A 20752-nucleotide genomic window follows, 5' to 3' on the forward strand; every position below is an offset into this window, starting at 1 on the left:
GTTCAGAAGCAAAGAGGTACAGGCTGATAGGCTAACAAACTGCCTCCTATGGCTGGCATATGCTCAAGTATTGTGGAGCCAGTGGGCCAGTGTGTGTCCGTCAACTGGTTAAAGATCAGGGCCAGAGGGGATGGGGTTGGCTCAACCAAAGGCCAAGGAGCTCCTTATGGGCTGCACTCCTATGGGGGTTGGCATCTTCTGCTGGCCAGGAACATGTGGCGTCCTCACCTGCTTGTATCTCCAGAAGACGATTCACAGCCCTGGGCCAAAAGGGCCATGTTTTCCTGTCTGCAATCCTGATGCAGTGTGGCTGCTCAGACCCATCCTAAGGAGGACTGGTCCCCAGGCAACTACTCTGCATCATTCCTGGCAGAGACTCAGCAGGCAGAAGGCCTTAAGGAGGAAGAGCCCTTACATAGCTGCCCAGGTGGCTAGTCCCATAGGGCCAGAGGCCACGCAGCATCCTGAGGGTTCCCAACATTCCATACCCAGCAGGGCATAGCTTTCTGAGTTGTTCCAAGTTACTGCCCTGATGGATGGAGCCCTGGCAGCCCTGGACATGACTAGCATGTACACTGAGTGGGAAAGGAGTCTGAACACCACCTGTCCTCCATGGCAGCTGCTGAGATCTGCTTAGAATAACGATGGCCCCAAGAGCCTGACTGGCTTTGATCAGCTGCCTACAGCTTATAGGGGAGGTCTGTACCAACCCTGCCATGGGCCAGGCTCTGGGTCTCAGTACCCACCAGACCCAGCCAAGCTTAGTCTCCCTCTCTCTCCAGATGGCGCTGTACTTCTGCTCTGGGGTGCTGCAGGACCAGGCACAGTTCCGGCATTATGCTCTCAACGTTCCCCTCTACACACACTTCACCTCTCCCATCCGCCGCTTCGCTGATGTCATAGTACACCGCCTCCTGGCTGCTGCTCTGGGTAAGGGGCATGACTCTGGCCTGGGAAGGCCTTTGCTGGTCAATAGTTAGCCACTTTCTAGCAGGGCATGGTGGCACTCACCTCTAATCCCAGTACTCTGAGAGTTTGAGGCCAGCCTGGGCTACAGAGGGAGTTCTAGAATAGCCAGGGCTAAGAAACCCTGTCTACAAACAAACAAACAAACAAACAAACAAACAAAAAAGAGTAAGTGACCACAGACCATGGAGGTCCTAAGTCTGAATGCTGTCCATCCACACTGAGACAATGGAAGCTGCAATGGGACTTACTCTAAGCCTGGTACCATAAAGCCCTTGCCTCAGCATTCAGCCTTTCTCTCTCTCTCTCTCTCTCTCTCTCTCTCTCTCTCTCTCTTTTTGTTTGGTTTGGTTTGGTTTTGGTTTTTGTTTTTCAAGACAGGGTTTCTCTATGTAGCCTTGGCTGTGCTGGACTCACTCTGTAGACCAGGCTGTCCTTTCTCTACCCCTACAGTAGCAACCCTGATCATCCTCTCCCCCAGGCTACAGTAGGCAGCCAGATGTGGAGCCTGATACCCTACAGAAACAAGCTGACCACTGCAATGACCGCCGCATGGCTTCCAAGCGTGTTCAGGAGCTAAGCATCGGCCTCTTCTTCGCTGTTCTAGTGAAGGTGAGTGTCTAGCCTGGCCCCTCCCCCTCCCCCTTCTTCACCTCCTAGGTACACACTCACCAGGAGCCTGTGTAGGGCACCAGTGCAGGCCCTCCCTGTTAGGATGCCATGACTAAAGCATTGTTCCTACAGGAGAGTGGACCTCTGGAGTCTGAAGCCATGGTGATGGGCGTCCTGAACCAAGCCTTTGATGTGCTGGTGCTGCGCTTTGGGGTGCAAAAGCGCATCTACTGCAACGTGAGTGTGCCTGGTGCAAGTGGGAGGCATGCACCTGCAAGCCAGACCCAACCCTACAGGACTTATTGTGCTCTGCTCCCTGCCTGTGCGTGTTTCCTTCTTGGGGAAGTGTGTCCCTGCCCAGAATAGCCCATGAAGGTGGGATTAAACTGAGATCCCTTCAGCAGTAGGTTTCACTGCTGGCCACAGAGGGCCCAGATCCCTTCACAGACACCCAGGCAGGCCTGCCTGGGACAGGACTTGAGGCCAAGGATCAGGTCTGAACTCTTCCCTAAAGCCCCAGGCACTCAGCACATATGTGAGACCTTGGATGTTTATAGGAACATGTGGAAGGACCAGAGGATGGCCAGCACCACTCTGAACACTGTGTTCCTGAAGAGGAGGAAGAGGCCTGCTCTGTCTTGGCTTCTTCCCTGGGTGACTATTTGAAGTCCTCTTGGTGCCTGCTGTAATGTCAGTTGGGGGCTTCACTTTAGCTGCTCTGTGGTCACCAAGTCTCCACTTGGCTCCTGCCCTGGCTTTGAACTCCTACACACAGAGTACCTAGGGAAACGTGGAGCCCTACACTGGAAGAGACGCAGGAGGTAGAACAGGAGAGGGCCAAGTGCAGCTGGAAACATCAGGCTCTTGTGGTTCATGGAGCAGGATGGGAGTTCAGATTGAGGCCAGCTCTGTAGTTGCCTGGCTTTCAGCCGGGGCTGTTAGGCCTCTCGCCAGCAGAGGGTTCAGCCATCATGTAGTTGAGTAAGCCTAGGCAAGCCTGTCCCCTTCCCTACAGTCACCACCAGAACCCTGGTCCCTCCCAGGTTGTCCCTTGGTCCTGGGTCACCTTCAGGTTCTGCTTTGGCCAAAGGTGGCTTGTCAGAATCTGCTAAAACAGGCTGAGGTGGCCCATGTCTCAGGCTAAGCAGTAGGACACCAGGTATAAAGCTCCCTCCAGCCAATCAGAAATAGGCCATGGCAGAAGTGGCATCTGAAGCCCATGGCCTGAGGCTCTGGTGTATCCACCCCCAGGCACTGGCCCTGCGATCCTACCACTTCCAGAAGGTGGGGAAGAAGCCAGAGCTCACTCTCACCTGGGAGCCTGATGACCTTGAAGCGGAGCCAACACAGCAGGTCAGCCCCCAACTGTGTCCTGAGTCCACCCTCTGTCTCCCACATGCGTCCCTAGGCCTCATCTGCCCCCATCTCACCCTAAGCACTCTAGGCTCCCACGGCGAGACCCAAGCCCTGGCTTAGACTGCCAGGTTCTCCTATGGGGGCATCCACTAGAACAGCGGTCCTCAACCTCCCTACTGCTGCAGACCTTTAATACAGTTCCTCATGTTGTTGTGACCCCCAACCATAGAATTATTTTCATTGCTATTTCATAACTATAATTTTGCTACTGTTATGAATCATAGTGTAAATATTTTTGGAGATAGAGATTTACCAAAGGGTTGAACCACAGGTTGAAAATCACTGCTGTGTACATAGAGACACAATTTTCAGAATTCTTTGAGAAGCTGATAAAAGCTGTGGCCCTGTATCCCTCTCATTCCAAAGGCTGTTCTCTTGATCCCTATGAATGGTCACTGACCACACAGCACTATCTGGTTTTCCCCAGGCCCTGTGACTCCCATTTACAGATGGGCTAAGTGAAGCTCAGTGGTCAACTTGGCTCGGATCATAGGCCCTTACCTACCTTGTCCTCTCCCTGTGCCTGGCTCTGCTACAGGTCATCACCATCTTCACCCTGGTGGATGTGGTCCTGCAGGCAGAGGCCACAGCCCTCAAGTACAGTGCTGTCCTGAAGCGGCCGGGCCCTGAGTGTTCCCTGGGCCTGGAGAAGGAGTCTGATGAGGAGCCTGAGGACTGAAAGCTAGCCCACGCCAGGCCTGTGCCTGCCCTGCCCTGCTGGCTTTTAGGAATTGGACCTTTTAACACCAAAGGGGATTTTTAATTTGGTTTTTAACAACTCAGGGGTTTGTTTTTATTTTTTATTTTTTAATTTTATTTTACTTTTGCAGCTCAGTTTTTAAATGAACTGGAAGGTTGGGGGTCAGGGGAGGGAATGCTGAGGCCTGGCCAGTGCTTCCCTGAGCAGAGAGGATCCTAGTCCTCCTGGGCAGGCAGCCCCACTTCTACCAGGCCACCCACTGCCCTTCCCTGCCCAGGAAATAGGGGGTTTCAGCAAATCATTGTCATGGAATAAAATCAAGTGTGAATTGCTGTCTGTGTTGATGCCATGGGGAAGCATGGCAGCAGAGTGGCCTGTGCACCAAGGGCAAGGGGCTCCCTAGGGTCCACCGCACAGCAAACCGGGGTCATCAGCTGAAGACCTTCCTGACAGCTCCAGGGTGATTCACGAGCCATGTATGGCAGATTGATGCTGCAGCCTCCTTCTGGCTGATTAAAAATGTAATTAGTATGCACAGCAGGGAGCTGCCAGTCACCCTGTGCATGTGGCTGCGGCCATCCCTCCCCACCCTTCCTCTCTGTTGCCAGCCCATGGGATCTGGGAGTGTGGGGCTACAACCTCTCCCTCTTGAATATCATAGGCCAAAGCTCCCAGTGGCCCTGTTCATACCTGGGATATGAGTAGGTACCTCAAAACCTGCACTTTCAAACCTGTACCCTAGCATCCTAGAGGGATCATGGATATAGGTGAAGCCAGGCCTTCCAGAGGGCAGGAGGCCTTCACACCAGATCCCACCTGACCCAGCCACCGGCTTAGCATCCTAAGTACTGGTAGATCCCACTGTCGTGGCCACTGGACAGCCTCTCCCTAGGGGACTGGCCACAGCCTGTCCTCCTTCCACCAAACTGGAAAAGTATGAATGGGCTTCAAGAGCTACTGGAATCTAGAATGAAAACCAAAGCAACCAAGGCCCTGTTCTCCAATGCTGTTTCCTGTGGCATCAGGATTAACAGGCTCATCTGATATGGTTACAGTGATTTTCTTCAAAGAAAGCTTCGGTAGAGTACCCTGGCGGCTTCTTTGCAGTGTGTTACTGGCACAACTGCAAGGATGTTGCCGCCATAGTGTGGGCTGTTGCCTGAGGAGAGCCAAAGGCACATCCCTACACCTGCCCTGGGCTCCTTACCTCCTCAATGCCCTGTCAACCTCAGACAGCCTTCAGCTGCCCATCCTACCACCCCTAAGATGTCCCTTCTGCTCCCATTCCCAGACCAACATATCTGGATGGGCAGATCAGTGAGGGATGGTGGTTTAGTACTTGGGTGAAGAGGATTCTGATTCTTTCCCAGTCCTAGATGCACCCTCTGAGGAGAAGTAGCTAGCTTCTCTGCCCTGCCAAACTCAGGTCCCCCTTACCTCCTCTCACTGCCTCCCACAGAGCCCCTCATGGAATCTGTGGCTAAAGAACTGGGTTCTCCCAAGACCCAGAGGCTGAGACAATATCTCCCTCCTGTCCCGTGAGGAGCAGCTGACCAGTCAACAAGGACTTCCTTAGGGGGCAAGCATTTGACAAGAACCTTCTACAACAGACTTGCTTCATTCTCAGGTTAGACAGCATGTCACTGGGATCTCTGAGGCCATGGAAGCTCTGGGTTGCCCCCAACCTATCTGACAAATGGATGTCTCAGGTCTCCACCCGAGGTGATGCAACCAGTCCTCACCTGGCCAGGACCCACCTGTCCTCTTCCATCACCTCCCAGGCTCAAAGCCAGTGGCTGGACTATCTTCCCACACTGCAAAAGCTGAGCTTTGTGTCCATCCATTCAGCCCCAAGTCAGTGCACTGGTGGAACTTGTGTCCGTGCACCACAGAGGGTGGTAGGTGGCACCCTACACTAAGGGAACTGATGGCAAAAGAGATGACAAGAAATAAACAAAGAATTGCTCATTCATTAGCTATCCAAGACACCTGCCTGAAGCATAAGACACAAAGCAGGTCACTGGCTTTTCCTCAGGGGCCCCTTCAGGTCCACATGGAAGGAAGACAAACACAATCCCACTCCATGACTGACTAGGGTCTGGCAAGGCTCAGAAGCAGGGGATGAATGTATTCCCAGGGGAAGATGGAGCAGGCTGTGGGCCCAGCATTGATGAAGGATCTAAGGCAGGAGTTTGTAATTTACCCTCCACAGTCCTATTTAGGAAAGAGCCCTGGAAAAGACTGCAGTGGCCCAGTATGATGACTCACAGGAACTGGAGCACCACACACTGGAGACATGGTAAGACATGGAGCTTGTGCCAAGCAGAGGCAAAGCCTCTGCAGAAATATCCCAGATATCCACTGTGGCGAGGATAGGCACTGCAGTAACATGCCAGGCGCCCACTGCAGCAGCCAGTGAGGATAGGCACTGCAACAACATGCCAGGCGCCCACTGCAGCAGCCAGTGAGGATAGGCACTGCAGCAACATGCCAGGCGCCCACTGCAGCAGCCAGTGAGGATAGGCACTGCAACAACATGCCAGGCGCCCACTGCAGCAGCCAGTGAGGATAGGCACTGCAGTAACATGCCAGGCGCCCACTGCAGCAGCCAGTGAGGATAGGCACTGCAGTAACATGCCAGGCGCCCACTGCAGCAGCCAGTGAGGATAGGCACTGCAGTAACATGCCAGGCGCCCACTGCAGCAGCCAGTGAGGATAGGCACTGCAGTAACATGCCAGGCGCCCACTGCAGCAGCCAGTGAGGATAGGCACTGCAGTAACATGCCAGGCGCCCACTGCAGCAGCCAGTGAGGATAGGCACTGCAGTAACATGCCAGGCGCCCACTGCAGTGACCAGTGAGGGCAGTCCAGGTGAGAGGAGGAGGCCTGAGAGAGAGAGAGAGAGAGAAAAAAAAACCAAAGTAGTAGGGTGGGTGGGTGGTCTCCCAAAATTGAGGTGGCAGTGAGTAGAGTGGGAGCAGCAGAGGCCAGAGGTAGCTCCTACTAGGGATAAGTGTTTCCAGTGAGGCTGGCCTGTAAAAGAGGGCTGAGCTATAGGACACTGGTGACTGACTCCATGAAGTAGAAAGAGGGACCATGTGTAAACAGCTGGACTGTGTGAAGAGGACGTACTTCTGAGAGCATGCAGGGCATCCCAAGAGACTTAGATGACGTGAAGTGAGTATAGTCAGGCTCTAGAAAAGGGCATTGCAGTCAGTGGGATCCAGAGCCAGATCTCCTGGCTAAAAGCTATAGGTTTCTGAAGAATACAAAAATCCATTCTCATTACCTCCCCACAAGACACAAAGAGCTTGTGTTCAGGGATTCCTGTGAAGGAGAGTGAAAATAGAGGAAGAAGTAGCACAGGAAGCTAAGGATGAAAAAATAGTTCCTGTTAGATCTGAGAAAGGCAGACTCTAGGCCATCAAAAAAAAAAATGCTGAACAGCAGAGTTGCAGTACTACACAGCATCCAACAAGACTAGGCTGCTCTGGATGTGGGGCGGGGGGGGGGGGGTGGACAATGGCCACAGACACCAATATTGCCACTGTAGAAAATAAACTAGACTCTTTCCCCCACACCAGCAGGCAAGAGATTCATCATTGGGGAGGTAAGCTGAGGCTCTCTGGGCCGGAGCCACCAGGCCTGGTAAAGCCTCCTGTGTGCAGGACTCCATGAGATGCAGACAGCACAGCCCCAGCCCCTCTGTTGCAGGATCTAGTCAGCCCTTAAGATGTCAGCAGCCAGGCAGGAGATTGGAAGCATCTTCCCTGAGGACATCCTGTCCCTACATGAAACAAATGTGGCAGCAGAGGTTCCTCCAATGAGATCCCAGCCAGGTTTCTCATGAGGAATCAGTCTGCCAAGTCCCTAGGGTACTTGGGCTTCTGGTCACTTTGTGGCTCCTATCTGTAAACAAAGACAGCCAAGAAAACTTTTTTTAATTTATTATTTATACAATAATCTGCATGTGTGCCTGCACATCACAAGAAGGCACTGGATCTCATTACAGATGGTCATGAGCCATCATGTGGTTGTTGGGAATTGAACTTGGAACCTTTAGAAGAGCGGGCAGTGCTCTTAACCTCCAAGCCATCACTCCAGCCCTGGAAACGTCTTTTTAAAAGGAAAACAAGTCCTAGGGGAAAAAACAGGCCACACGGGGTAAAGGAAGTTATCACCACCACTTTCAAAGAAAGGAGAGAGCCACAGAAAAACAAGGACTAGATGCTATTAGACACAAAAGAAAGGGCTGGTGAGGTGGCTAGCCAGGAAAGGCACCTGGCAGCAAGCCTGGCACCCCAAGTTCAACCCTGGGACCTACATGGTAGAAGGAAAGAATCTGACCACTGCTTATGGGCCAGAGCTGCCCCTCAGCTGTAGCCAACTGTGGTTGCTATGTGACTCTCAGGGTGTCCAAGCTGTCATGGGGGCTATCCAGTTGGCTGCTTGGCTATTAGTCGTAGGTTCCAGAGAAAGGTGTAGTTACAGCCAAGTCTCCCTGGCCCCCATCTTAACTGATTGTAAGGAGAAATAGCTGAGTATGGCAGCTCACAGCTATAATCCCAGCACTTGAGAGCTGAGGTGAGAGGCTTACCATGCATTGGAGGTCAGCCTGCAGTACACAGTAAACACTATTGTAGCCAGAGCCATAAAGCAAGACTGTCAGGAAGGAAAAATAAACATTAAAGAGGTACTTAGAATAAATACCCATCATTAACTTTCATGGTTTTTAATGGTGCTCAATTCTTAACCAAACACCCTTGGGGGGAGTTGGATTATTTTATGTCTCATACACCTAAACAGTAGTGGCAGAATGCTCAGGATTGAACGGGCCAGCATCACCAGGTGTTTGAGACATCCAGTCTAGAAGGTTCCTGTCTGAGATAGCAGGAAAGAGAAGGGGCTCAGAGACACAGATGACTCCAGGACTGCATTGGCACTAAGCACACTGACGTATGTGACAATAAGAAAGGTATTGGCTTTGGCGGAACATGGGGAAACAACAGCACAAGAAAGAAGCTTTCCTTGGTTTGTCACCTTTCACTTCTGGCAACAGCACTTACATGGCCATTCTAAGATAAATGCTGAGTGACGTCTAAAGTGCCCTGGAACCATATTTTGAGGATGGAGAGATGGGAAAGGTGAGTAGCCAGTTCACTTTCTTCAGAGGGAAATTGTGAGGGATTGAAGATGGCTGAAGATTCGCTGCCCACCCATGACACACACTCTCTGCTCTTGTCCTCTTGAATCAGGACAGGCTCTTGGGCTGCAGAGTTCAAGTTCAGCAGAAGCGAGGACTTTGCACTGTATCAGGTCACTCTGTGTGAGAGCCCCACAGCCAAGCTGTAAGTTTCACCAGATGTGAGACATCTTAGAAATGCTTTCCCAACCCCCAGCAAACCACCCCAGTGGTGGCCTTATGGAGGAAATACAGAATCCCCATCAAACCCTGTCCAAACTGCAGGTTTGTGTCCGTTGTTTTTTTTGAGACAGGGTTTCCCTGTGTAGCCTTGAATGTCCTGGACTCACTTTGTAGACCAGGATGGCCTGGAACTCACAGCGATCCACCTGCCTCTGCCTCCTGAGTGCTGGGATTTAAGGCATGCGCCACAGCACCCTGCTTTGGTTTGTGTCAATTTTTAAAAGAAATAATTATATGTAAGTTGTTCAGGGATAGTTCATGACAATATTAGTGGAAAATATCAGTAGATACAGCTTAAAACTGGAAGTAGAGAAATGGTTGCTTTTGGTTTTCTATTGTTTTTCTGAGAGGTGTGGTTTTTACAAACAATGATAACTATAAAAATTCAAACACTCTAGCGGCCTGGGGAGGACTAAGGAGGTGGCCCAGCTGATAAAGTGCTTTGTGCACACAGGGGACAGACTGAAGTTCTGATCCTCAGAGCTCACACCAAAGCAGGGCAGGTGTGCCAGCTGCCTGCAGTCCCAGCACTCAGGAGGCACAGATGGACCTCTGAGGCAAACTGGCTAGTTAGACTAGCTGGAGTCAGTGAGCTCGGGGTCAACAGAACAATCAGGGAAGGTACCTGCTGTCAACCTTGGGACTCCATGTTACCCACATGCACATGCACACACATGCCCACCACACACACACACACACAGACACACACACATGCAATAATAAATACAGAAACAGGAAAGTGGTTGCCTCCAAGATGGGAAATGCATCGAGGAGCACGGAAGTGCTCTCTCATTTTGTTTTAATAAACCTGCCAGATCCATTTGACACTTTACATCTATGTATAATTTGGATTTAAAAAACTAAAAGTAGGGAGGGAAGCTATTTACATTTAGCCAGAATGGATCCACAATTGGCCTAAAAGCTTTCCTGTACATTCAGCAAGGAGTGTACTAAACAATCCATTATTCTAGTAACTAAGATAAAATCCCTGCTGACAGGTGCCTGGTGTTCCAGGGCCATTAAATGCTTCCATAAGGTCTGCTTAAAGACACAGGCAGCAAGTCTGGTGGTGACGAATGCTGGTTGCCTCAGTAGGCCTTGCAGGTTCCTGTGTGTGAGCTGAGGGCTAGGTGTGGAGCCCAAGGTATGGGGCAGAGTGAACAGACCACTGGAGGCCTGAGAAAGGTAGCATAGGCATGTTGCAGAAGAGCTGACCGGGGACCTTACACAGCACTAGGCCTTTGTGGAGTGAAATCGCAGACTTCCAGGATTATTTGGAGTTGGGATGGGGGTGAGAGGAATTGACATAGACTGAAGAGTGAACTCTACCTTGGTGGACGTGAGGACAATGGTGATGCTTTGTATAACAGTAAGAGTTCAAAAGCTAAGGGTAGAGTGCCTGCTTAGCATGTAAGGAGCTTTAGGTTCAATCCCAGCACAGCCCCTTAAAAAGAAAGATTCTAGAGAAAAGAGTGCTCTGGACCTAGGAAAATTAGCTTGAATTTGCATATAAGTAAATTCTGTTTATAACTTTAAAGCCTTATTGTGGGTCTGGAGAGATGGCTCAACAGTAAAGAGCACTAGGCTTGAGTCCAGTGGTTCAAACTGTCCAAACATCAGTCCCACTGAGCTCTGACACCTGACCTCCTCGGGCAGCAGGCCCACATGTGACACACATACAGGCATATACATAAAAATCTATATATGCTGGGCAGTGGTGGCACACGCCTTTAATCCCAGCACTCAGGAGGCAGAAGGAGGTGGATTGCTGTGAGTTCAAGGCCAGCCTGGTCTACAGAGTGAGTCTAGGACAGCCAAGGCTACACAGAGAAACCCTGTCTTGAAAAACAAACAAAAAAAATCTATATACATAAAAATAAATTGAAAAAAACTAACTGTATCCAGTCCTATTAGCCTATCCTTGTAATCCCAGCTGCCTATGAGTTAAAAGCCAGCCTGGGCATCTTAGCACTGTTAGTTTCTCAAAACAGAAACTAAAGGGAGAGAGGTGCCTGGAGGCATAGCTGAGGGTGGAGTGTTGGCCTGGCCTCTGTGAGTTCCCCAAGTTCTGTCCTCCTTTCTACAAAAAATAAACAAGTGGCCGATTAAACCTTAGCATAAAATAATCTCTTTGGCCAGGTGGTGGTGGTGCACACCTTTAATCCCAGCACTCAGGAGGCAGAGGCAGGTGGATCTACGAAGTTAGTCCAGGACAGCCAAGGCTACACAGAGAAACTGTCTTGAAAAATTAAAAAATAAAAAATAATCTTTAAAAAGAATCTCTTTGAACCTGCTCTGCCTTTCTATGAGCTTTGATGGCTACCATGGGTTTCTTTCTCTACTATATAAAGTCATTTTAGGGCATAAGAGCCATTTAAGTAATTTATTTTACTTTTTTTTAAAAAGGGGTGGTTTTACTCATACAGGTTCATGAACTGCACTGTGTTGCTCAGTGTTCATAAACTGTACGTTGTGTAGTTCTGGAAAGCAGTTATCCAAATACCAAGAAAACGAATGCAGGATGGGGCGAGAAGCAAAGGCTTCAGCTTAGTTTACCTTGATCGATGCTCCAGCTAACAAGAGTGCTGCTGGGGTGAGATTGTCCTCCCCGTGCTTATGACAGCAACTCACAGAGAAGTTACCAAGTGTGGCCCTGGAGAGCTGTGACTTTGTATTCCTCTGTGCCCAAAACACCAGGCAACCACAAAATCCAGATTCTGCCTGTCGACTGAAAAGGATGACTTAGGGGCTAGGGAGATGGCTAAGCAGATGAAGCACTGCCACACAAGCCTGGTGACCTTGTCCCCAGAACTCACACTTTAAAAAAAAAATGGAAGGGGAGAACTGACCTCCACATCATACACATCACAATAAAATTCTTAAAGGACTTATTTATTATGTATATAGTGTTTTGCCTGCATATGTGCCTGGAGGCCAGAAGAGGGCACCAGATCTCATTATAGATGGCTGTGAGCCACCATGTGGTTGCTGGGGATTGAACTCAGGACCTTTAGAAGAACAGCCAGTGCTCCTAACCTCTGAGCCATCTCTCCAGCCCCCCCCCCACAATAAATTTTTAAAGGATGACTTTGAACTACACCTACCAATTATCCTTGATGCTGCAACCACTACAGCTAGACAGAAGAGACTATGCCTGGTGGGTAAATGAACAGTCAAGGGTGCCAGCAGAAAGAGTTACTTCTGCCAGGCCCATTCCTGAACTCCTAGATCTTCACATGCTGAGCCCCCTTGCCTTGGTTGAAGCTGCAGTAGGGGCTCTCTGTGTGGGTTGAGTCTCCTCCCTGGGGACCATGGGGCCAAGTGGCAGGAGGGCTGTCTCCTGCCTTGGTGTTAGATCAGCCTCCTTGTTCCCACCCCAGGGCCCCAGCAAGTTCTGTGCATGGGGATGCAGCATCCTGCATGGCTTAGGGATTGACCTAACTGGCATGATGAGAGGACAAAGAAAGGACCGAAAGACTGACCCCACTAAGTCCCCAAAGCAGCTCTAGGACATAAAATACAGAAGAGTTGGAATTAGCAGACTATGCTCCCCCTAATGGAGGGCACCAACTGCAACCAGGAACCTGCGAGCATTTATTTTAAATATCTGAGTCATAGAGCTGAACAAAGAGGTGGATTTAGCTCATCTTTATAAGAGGTCTCCGTAGAGGAGCAGTCTTAGGTGTCAGTCATCCCAAAGGAGGAAGCTGAGGTTGATAGTTTCTGAATTTACTGTTAAAATCTGCATTCAGACCAGGGGAAGGGTTTGCCATCCATCTGAGCTTCATTTGGGGAAGGCTTTGCCACTCCTATGGGTTTGAGGCATTGGGGTCCTTGATGTAGCTCAGCCCATGTCATCAGCACACATTCACTTAGGACTCTGTCTGCTCCTCTGCATCAAGGCGGCTTCTGCTCCCCAGGGGTGGGCTGTGTGCATATATTCCTCACTGGAAATGGGATGATCAAAGCAAGGCTCTGCCCTATAGGTCTCTGTCAGGACAGAAGGGTCACTGTGCAAGAAAGAGGCACATCCTTTAACACTGCCTCTGGGCTCCACTTGTAGGCCTTCCAGAATACCAGGATTCCAAGGCTTGATTCTTTGTTCTGAAGCTCAGGGTTTGGCCTCCTGTTCCTCCATCTCTCCTCTCCCCACTTCCCCATCATTGCAGACTAAACCAGGTCTCCACTAAGTCCCTATAGCAGCCCTGGAATACAGGCCCTGTCACTTGCCCATTCTCGCGTGAGAGAATCTAGACTTGGGGAGGAATTCCTTTGAAAGGTAATCAGAAAATGGTGACAGTGAACAGGAACTCAGACACAAATTTTACCTCATTTCTTTATTAAATATTTTTAATTCTAGCAGTGTATATGTGGCTGTTTTGCCTACATGTGTGTCTGTGTACCAGTTGTGTGCCTGGTGCCCACAGAGGCTAGAAGAGGGTTTTAGATCCTCTGGAACTGGAGATACAGTCAATTGTGCACCTCTGTGTGGTTCCTGGGGATCAAACCTAGGTCCTCTGTAAGAGCAGCCAGTGCTCTTAACCATCTCTGGTTTCTTTCTTTAAATTAGTACTTATCAAAATCACCAGCCATTCATGTGTCACTTTAATGATTTTTTTTGCCATAGCCACATATGGCCTGTGGTCATATTTATTTAATGTTTTCATTAAACAAGCTTAGGTTTTTCCTTGAAATAATTAGAAAGGGAAACTTATAGCTGCCAAAAACAAAAGGCCCGCTGAGGCGGTAGCAAGAGTTGGTAGAGTGTTTACCTAGGATGCACAAAGCCCTGGGTTCCATCTTCAGTACCCCATAAATGGGGTGTAGTGCTGTCTGACTGTAATCCAAGGACTTCCGGGAGGGGAGTCAGAATCAAGAGTTCAAGGTCATGGCCAGTTGTGGTGTCGTACACCTCTAGGCCCAGCACTCAGGAGGCAGAGGCAAGCGGGACTCTATGAGTTCAGCCTGGTCACAAATTGAGTTCCAGGACATCCAGGACTCTGGTACACAAAGTAATCCTGTCTCAAAAAGAGGGGGGAGGGCTCAAGGTCATCTCTGGCTACAGAGCAAGTTTCAGGCTAACTGGCCTACATGAGCCCATCATGTAGAAGGAGGAGGGAAAAGAAAAGAGAGGCAGAAGGAAAGGGGATAAAAAGAAGGCAGGGGGAATACCCAGAATGCATTATTTAAATGCATGAAATTGGCAAAGAACTAAATTAATTAAAAAGCAGGAAGACCACCATCACCAGCCATGAGTAGAATGCAGCTGTGTATTCCAAGCCTGCAAACAGCAGTGCTAGCCCTTTGCCTGCAGGGCTCTGCTTCAAAGGAGATGGTAAAACTAGCACAATATTAAAGATATTCAGGAACCAACTGAGATTCTTCCCTAGATATCATCAAAGAGGTGGGAAGAGAGAGCAACAATGCTCTCAGCACACGCCCATAGCCTCTGTGCCTGGGAGGCTGAATCCAAGGGATCTGTCCCTTGAACACTCCGTCTCAGTATCGGCTCTAAGATGTTTTATGTGGTGATAGCTAAACTAACCCATTTCATCTAAAAGACACCTGACAGAGCAGTTTGTCACAACTTAGAATGATGGTTGAGATGGAGAAGAGAACCATGGCACAAACAGATACATCTCATCTCAATCACATTGCTGCAAGCCTGCTCCTTCCTTCCTCTTTTCCTTCGGAGATGGCTCGTGCTGATGAGTGCTGGGTGGCCCACCAGTGGTACACAGCTGAAGACCATGTAGAGCTGTGTCCCTCTGCTCCATCCCTGACTGATTGTTCATAGTGTCTGTCTTGTGACCCCAGCAGCTTCAGTGAGTTTATGGTTGTGATAACTGGCATAGCGAAAAAACAAACAAACAAACAAACAACAACAAAAACTGTCAGTTCCAAGTCCTTCTTCCTGCCTTCCGGCTTGTTTTCTCTTCTTTCTTCACCTTGTTCTCCGAGACTTAGAAGAGTGGTATAAATGTCTTGTTTAGGACCAAGCACTCAGCCACATTTCTTCTCAGTGGTTGGCTACTCCCGTAACAAGTAGGCACATCTTGCCTGGTGGATCTTATATAGCTTTGATAGATAACCAAGCAGGTGGCAAGAAGAGCCTGCACTATTTGGGGAGTCTCTGGCGCATCCCTGAGCAGCAGGTGACATGATAGTATTCCAAACCTGGTTCTGGGAGTTTTATGTAGTAGCCCACAGCTTCTAGGAACAGCATTATCCAGCTATTCAGGGTATCCATTATTGTGTTAGAAGATAAGTTTACACACCTTGTTTTGGTTAACCACCCCTACCACACACACCCCTTCTTTTTCTAATAAGAGCATTACTGCTATTACAGAGAACACGGATTTGATTCCCAGAACCCACTTGGCAACCTACAGCAGTAGTAACTCCAGTTCTGAGGGACCCAGCACCCCCTCAGGCCTCTGCATGCACCAGATATGCACACAGTCCAGTAAGATACATGCAGGCAAAACACTCATACATACAAACTAAAAAAAAAAAAAAAATCAATCTTAAGAAATGAAAACAAAAGCCTTTCCACTTGAAGCATTACCCCACTCTGCTTTCATTTTATCTGTGTCTTGCTATCCCCTCACACTTAAGGGATCATACACACAAGCATACGGGGACACACACACACAAGCACATGGACACACACACACACACATACACACATTCTAGTTTCCTGGCTTCTGCAAGCACTCCAAGGTAAGTGCATACAACTAAAGAAGCAAAGCTGAGAGCCACATGTAAGAACATACATTTGTCTTTCAGGCCTGGTTAACACAGTATATATATGTTCATATGTTTGCCTGAAATTTTCATTTTTCCTTCCAGCTGAATAAAATTCACAAATATATGTGTTCCCTTAAAAATAATAAACCAGCCACCAAATCCACGAGGAGTCCTACCAGTACTGAACAGCTCTGGGTTTTCAGGTTATTGGGGTTTTAATCATCTTTTACTTAATCTGTTCTTTCTCTCTTCACCTTCCCACTTTCTTCCTACCCTTCATCCTCATCTTCATCAGATTCAGAGCTTCCTCACCACTGACAGCCTCTTTCTTCCTTTTCACTGCCATCCTCTTCATCGAACCCTCCCTCTTCGCCCTTCTCCATCTCATCTCCTTCCTTGTCTGCCTCCTCTCTGTCCTCATCACACATCTGCAGCCCAGTCAGGGTCTTCCCAGTGCTCCCAGAGTCCGCTGGGGGAGGGGCTTGAGGACGCCAGGCTAGTCAGAGTTAAACAGCCGAGCTTTTCGGACAAGGGTCTCTTTCAATGGCTCAAGCTACTGCTTTCTAGTTCCCTTGAGTTCAGATGTGTGAGGGTCTCAGGTTTTGCTGTTAATCTTTCTAGACCTTCAAAATCCCTACTGCCTCCAAGCGCACACCTTTTCAGTTTAGGTATGGAGAATTTCAGAACTGAAAGTAAACCTACACTTAACAAAGGAAGAGCGCCAAGTTTACAGATCCAGCCAGTAGCCTTTCAATTTCCCATCATTTGATTTGAATTGTCCAGACCAGGGGACTTGGGGTCCTATTCCTCACCTCCTGCTACACATCCCTCTTCATGTGCATGTTTCCCTCATCACTTCTGTTCAAATTTAACTCTTCCTTGATGCAGGGGTGGAGAAGGGAGAGGTGCACCAGCCTGTGGTGCCATCCCACACTCTTGGCCCTCAGCGCCACTCTCGGAATTTCTGGTCCCTAGGAAATAGAACTGAACTCACATGCAACCCTGTCTTAGTTACATTTTGATTGCTATAAGGAGATACCATGACCACGGCAACTTATAAAGGAAAGCATCTGATTTGGGGATGGCAGTTTCAGAGGTTGAGTCCATGATCATGATGGCAGAAGCATGGTGGCAGGCAGGCATAGTGACAGGCAGTCCTAGCATGGCTCTGGAGCAATTACTGAGCACTTATATGCGGATTGAAACCTCAAACCCACCCCCAGTGACACAATTCCTCCAACAAGGCCATGCCTTCTAATCCTTCCCAAACAGTTTAACCAAGTATTCAAATATATGGGCCTAGAGGGACCAGTATTCTAACCACCACTAACTCCCTGTGGCCCTATTAGGAGCATCAGATGGGGTGTTTGGAAAAGTTACAACCCCTCTCACCACCACACTGGGTTCCAACAGCCCACAGGCACCACTTTCTAACCCTGTTGAGCCAACACTACCCAGGGTCTCTTGGCCACAGCATGGAGTGAGGAAACTCTCATGTCTCTTTTCACTCAGCTCTGTATTCTTCATGCTGTCACCCATGGATGGAAGGATTCATCTCACCCCACCCCACCCCCACTGTAAAGCATAGGCTATCACATGTAGTTCTCAGAGTGTTCTATTTGTTCTCCTCTAGCCCAACAGACCCACATATATGAAAAGCTACCTCCCGCTCTGAAGCCCTGTCAGGCACAAGGTATTGAGCTCTGTGGATTTTCAGCTGCTGCTTACAAGATAAGGTCAGATAATCCACACAGTTTTACCCAAAGCTTGTCTCATGATTCTAGACCCTGCCTGTTGAAAATGTCAGCCATCCCAAGGATCGTACCAGTTCCTTTTTTTTTTTTTAAGACTTATTTATTATTATATTTATAGTGTACACCTGCAGGCCAGAAGAGGGCATCAGATCACATTATAGATGGTTGTGAGCCACCATGTGGTTGCTGGAAATTGAACTCAGGACCTTTGGAAGAGCAGGTGGTGCTCTTAACCACTAAGCCATCTCTCCAACCCGCCAGTTCCTTTCTTAAAGGGCACTGTGCAAGCTATCTTTGGTTGTCACCTCAACTATGTCTAGAATTAGCTAAAACCCAAGCAGCTGGGTACACCTGTGAGGGTTTTTTCCCTTTCTTTCTTTCTTTTTTTTTTTTAATTGTTGTTTTTGTTTTGCTTTTTTTTTTTTTTTTTTTTTTTTTGAGACAGGGTTTCTCTGTGTAGCCTTGGCTGTTTTTGACTCGCTTTGTAGACCAGGCTGGCCTCAAACTCAGAGTTCCACCTGCCTCTGCCTCTGAAGTGCTGAGATTAAAGGCATGAACTACTATCACCTGGCTCTGTAAGTCATTCTAAAAAAATCACACACACACACACACACACACACGATAGATGATAGATAGATAGATAGATAGATAGATAGATAGATAGATTCTATAAGTTCTGTTCCTCTGAGAACCCTGACTAATAAAGCTATTGACTGCTTTAGTATCTTTTTTATTCTCTTTTGGGGTCACACACAAAAAAATGAGTGAACATACTACAATGGGCAACATTCTTCTATGTCTGCTGGCTGCCCTGGAGCTGTTTAGTCCACCCTGTATGTCGAGCTCTAGTCTTTTGCTTCAAACGCTGGCATTTGACCTGTGCCCTTTTAGATCTGTTGCTATTTTGGTCTCTGTACTAGGCAACCCCTCTTGTCAGACTAAGGAAGCCAAGTCTCCACGTAAAGACTTTTCAGAGATCTTCCCTCATGATGAAAGTGGGTGATCTGTTATTGGAAGAAATGCCTTGGCCTAAGTATCTAAGCAAACTCTGATTTAACTATATTGTCTGATCTTTTAGTTTATTTATTACTCTGCGTTCCTGAGCAGTGCTGTACTTGTTCATGTGTCACTTTGTCATTAATCTGGCTCAATCCATGTCTATAATGATGATTTGATAAAGGCCAACATTGTCAACCCTATCGGAGATTTGTTTACATGAGGTCCCTGGTCTCCAACAAAGAGACAAAGGCCCCTCCAGTCTACTCTGGGTAACTATAGAGGACTCGGGTCTTACAGAGGCGGCAGAGTATCTGACTCTATGACAGCTGGTGACCAGCCTCATGGGGAGTGTCATCAGAGGTCAGTGCTCTTTCTGGTGGTGGGAACTCCAGCTCACCCAGAGGAGGCACCCAAGGGCGTGTTCATACTGCGCCTTGACCTGTCCACACTGCCTGGTGCTGGGGCTTCCTGAGGCATGTAAACTGGGATGCCTAGCCTAGTGGTGACTCTCTAGGAAGGAGTTCCCACTAAGCAGAGGACCGTGCTGCCCTGGGCTCGCTCTTAATTGACTCTTGCTTCAGCCACCAAGAGGTGCCTCTGAGCCATATGTGGCAGCATGTGCCTGCAACCGCAGCTCTTGAGAGGCAGATGAACATGGATCAGGAGTTCCAGGTCATCAAGTTCAGGTTTGAGGTTAGCCTGGCCTGCATGAGACACCCCCAAAAAAGAACAAAACCTGGCAAATCCTCCTTGAGAAGCTCACACTCACGCTTGCCACTGTGTCTTACCTTCTTCCCAATCACCTCTTTCTGACCTCCCTTAGCCCCCATGCTCAAAGTTTCTAGTAAAAATGTATTTTAGTAAAACTCCAACTCTGCTACATTTAAAGAAAGGAAGAAGCAGGGACAGCAAGGTCCCTTGGGCTCCCCAGATGCCACACTGGCTCAAGTGTTTGGCATCCTAGAACTCAATGTAGTGCACAGTCATAGGATGCTGAGTCTCTATTGTGCCAGTGCCTTGGGTGCTTTGCTTGGTTACACTTGAGGCCCTGGGCCACTGCTGCAGGAAGGAGCAGCAGCAGCTCAGAGGAAGGCTGAGTTGAGCTGGGAGCAGAGAGCCAGTGCAGAGACAGTTCAGGGAGGGAGGGAGGTTCCACATAGATAGCACCTCTTGCAAACATGGCCCTTTCTCCTCATCCTGCACACACATGCCAGACTGCAGGCTTGGGAGTTCCCTGGTTGAAAGCAGGCAAGCACAGGGCATTCAGTCTGACACATAGTGGGTCTTCATTAACAATCTAGTTCTTTTGCCTTTGCCTTTTTTTCTCCAAAGTCGGCTTCAACTCAGGCCTGGTTGAGCAGAAGGAAACGGCGGATACTGGAAGCTGGGTGGTAGTGGTGGCGCATGCCTTTAATCCCAGCGATCAGGACGCAGAGTCAGGCAGATCTCTAAGTTTTGAGGCCAGCCAGGGCTACACAGAGAGACCCTTTCTTTAAAACAAAACAAACCCACACTAAACAAAACATAGCACTGCTCGGCCCAGCTTTCAAATTCTGGGTGACTTGCAAGACATTCATTGTCACAACTTCAGGAACACAGTTATAGTCCTTCCTCCCAGCCACCAAGTGCTTAAAGTCCCATCCACTCCCCTCCATCCAGCATAGAGAAGAGTCCCCTCCCACACTGCAGCCCTCCCCTAGTCAGCCTTCACTTGGCCCACTGCGGTGGCACTGCACTGGGAGCTGGGGCCTCGGGAATTCCTGGCCACTCTCGCTCCCCGCCCACCTGAGGGCTGGGAATTTCAGCTCCTGCAGCTTCACTAAACACTGCAATTATTTGGGGAAATTGCTCATTCTCTCTTCCCACCCTCTCCTCCTCCCCGTAGGTTGCCAGCCCAAGGGGGACACACTCTGCTCCTGCAGATGACGGGAGAAGCAGTTCCTGTTGTCCAGGCTCACTGTGAGCTAGAGGAGGCTGATTGTGCCCAGGTTTTCTTGTCCACAGCTGGCCACCCCATGCAAACAAATGCAGCCTGGCTGGCTGTATTCAAATCCATTGCAGTCTCTACTGCCTCTGCCCCAATTTCCCAGGTGTCTCTTCACTGCCTGTCCGTGACCCTCTTGTCTGCTT

At 49.1% G+C, this 20752-nt stretch overlaps 1 protein-coding gene across 4 annotated transcripts in view; it reads left to right on the forward strand.

Moving 5' to 3' along the window:
• Positions 1-4026, forward strand: part of DIS3L2 (DIS3 like 3'-5' exoribonuclease 2) — a 317418-nt gene extending 313392 nt beyond the window's left edge. For all 4 annotated transcript variants that reach the window (XM_084779161.1, XM_084779164.1, XM_084779163.1 and 1 more), the window contains 5 exons: positions 783-930; positions 1448-1578; positions 1711-1815; positions 2830-2931; positions 3533-4026. In XM_084779161.1, the coding sequence (XP_084635287.1) occupies positions 783-930; positions 1448-1578; positions 1711-1815; positions 2830-2931; positions 3533-3673 (627 nt within the window). In that variant the 3' untranslated portion in view covers positions 3674-4026. The remainder of the gene's footprint in view (positions 1-782; positions 931-1447; positions 1579-1710; positions 1816-2829; positions 2932-3532) is intronic.
• Positions 4027-20752: the final 16726 nt, after the last annotated feature.

The sequence above is a fragment of the Acomys minous genome (assembly GCF_964271855.1).
Source record: "Acomys minous genome assembly, chromosome: 4".
Lineage (NCBI taxonomy): Eukaryota > Metazoa > Chordata > Mammalia > Rodentia > Muridae > Acomys > Acomys minous.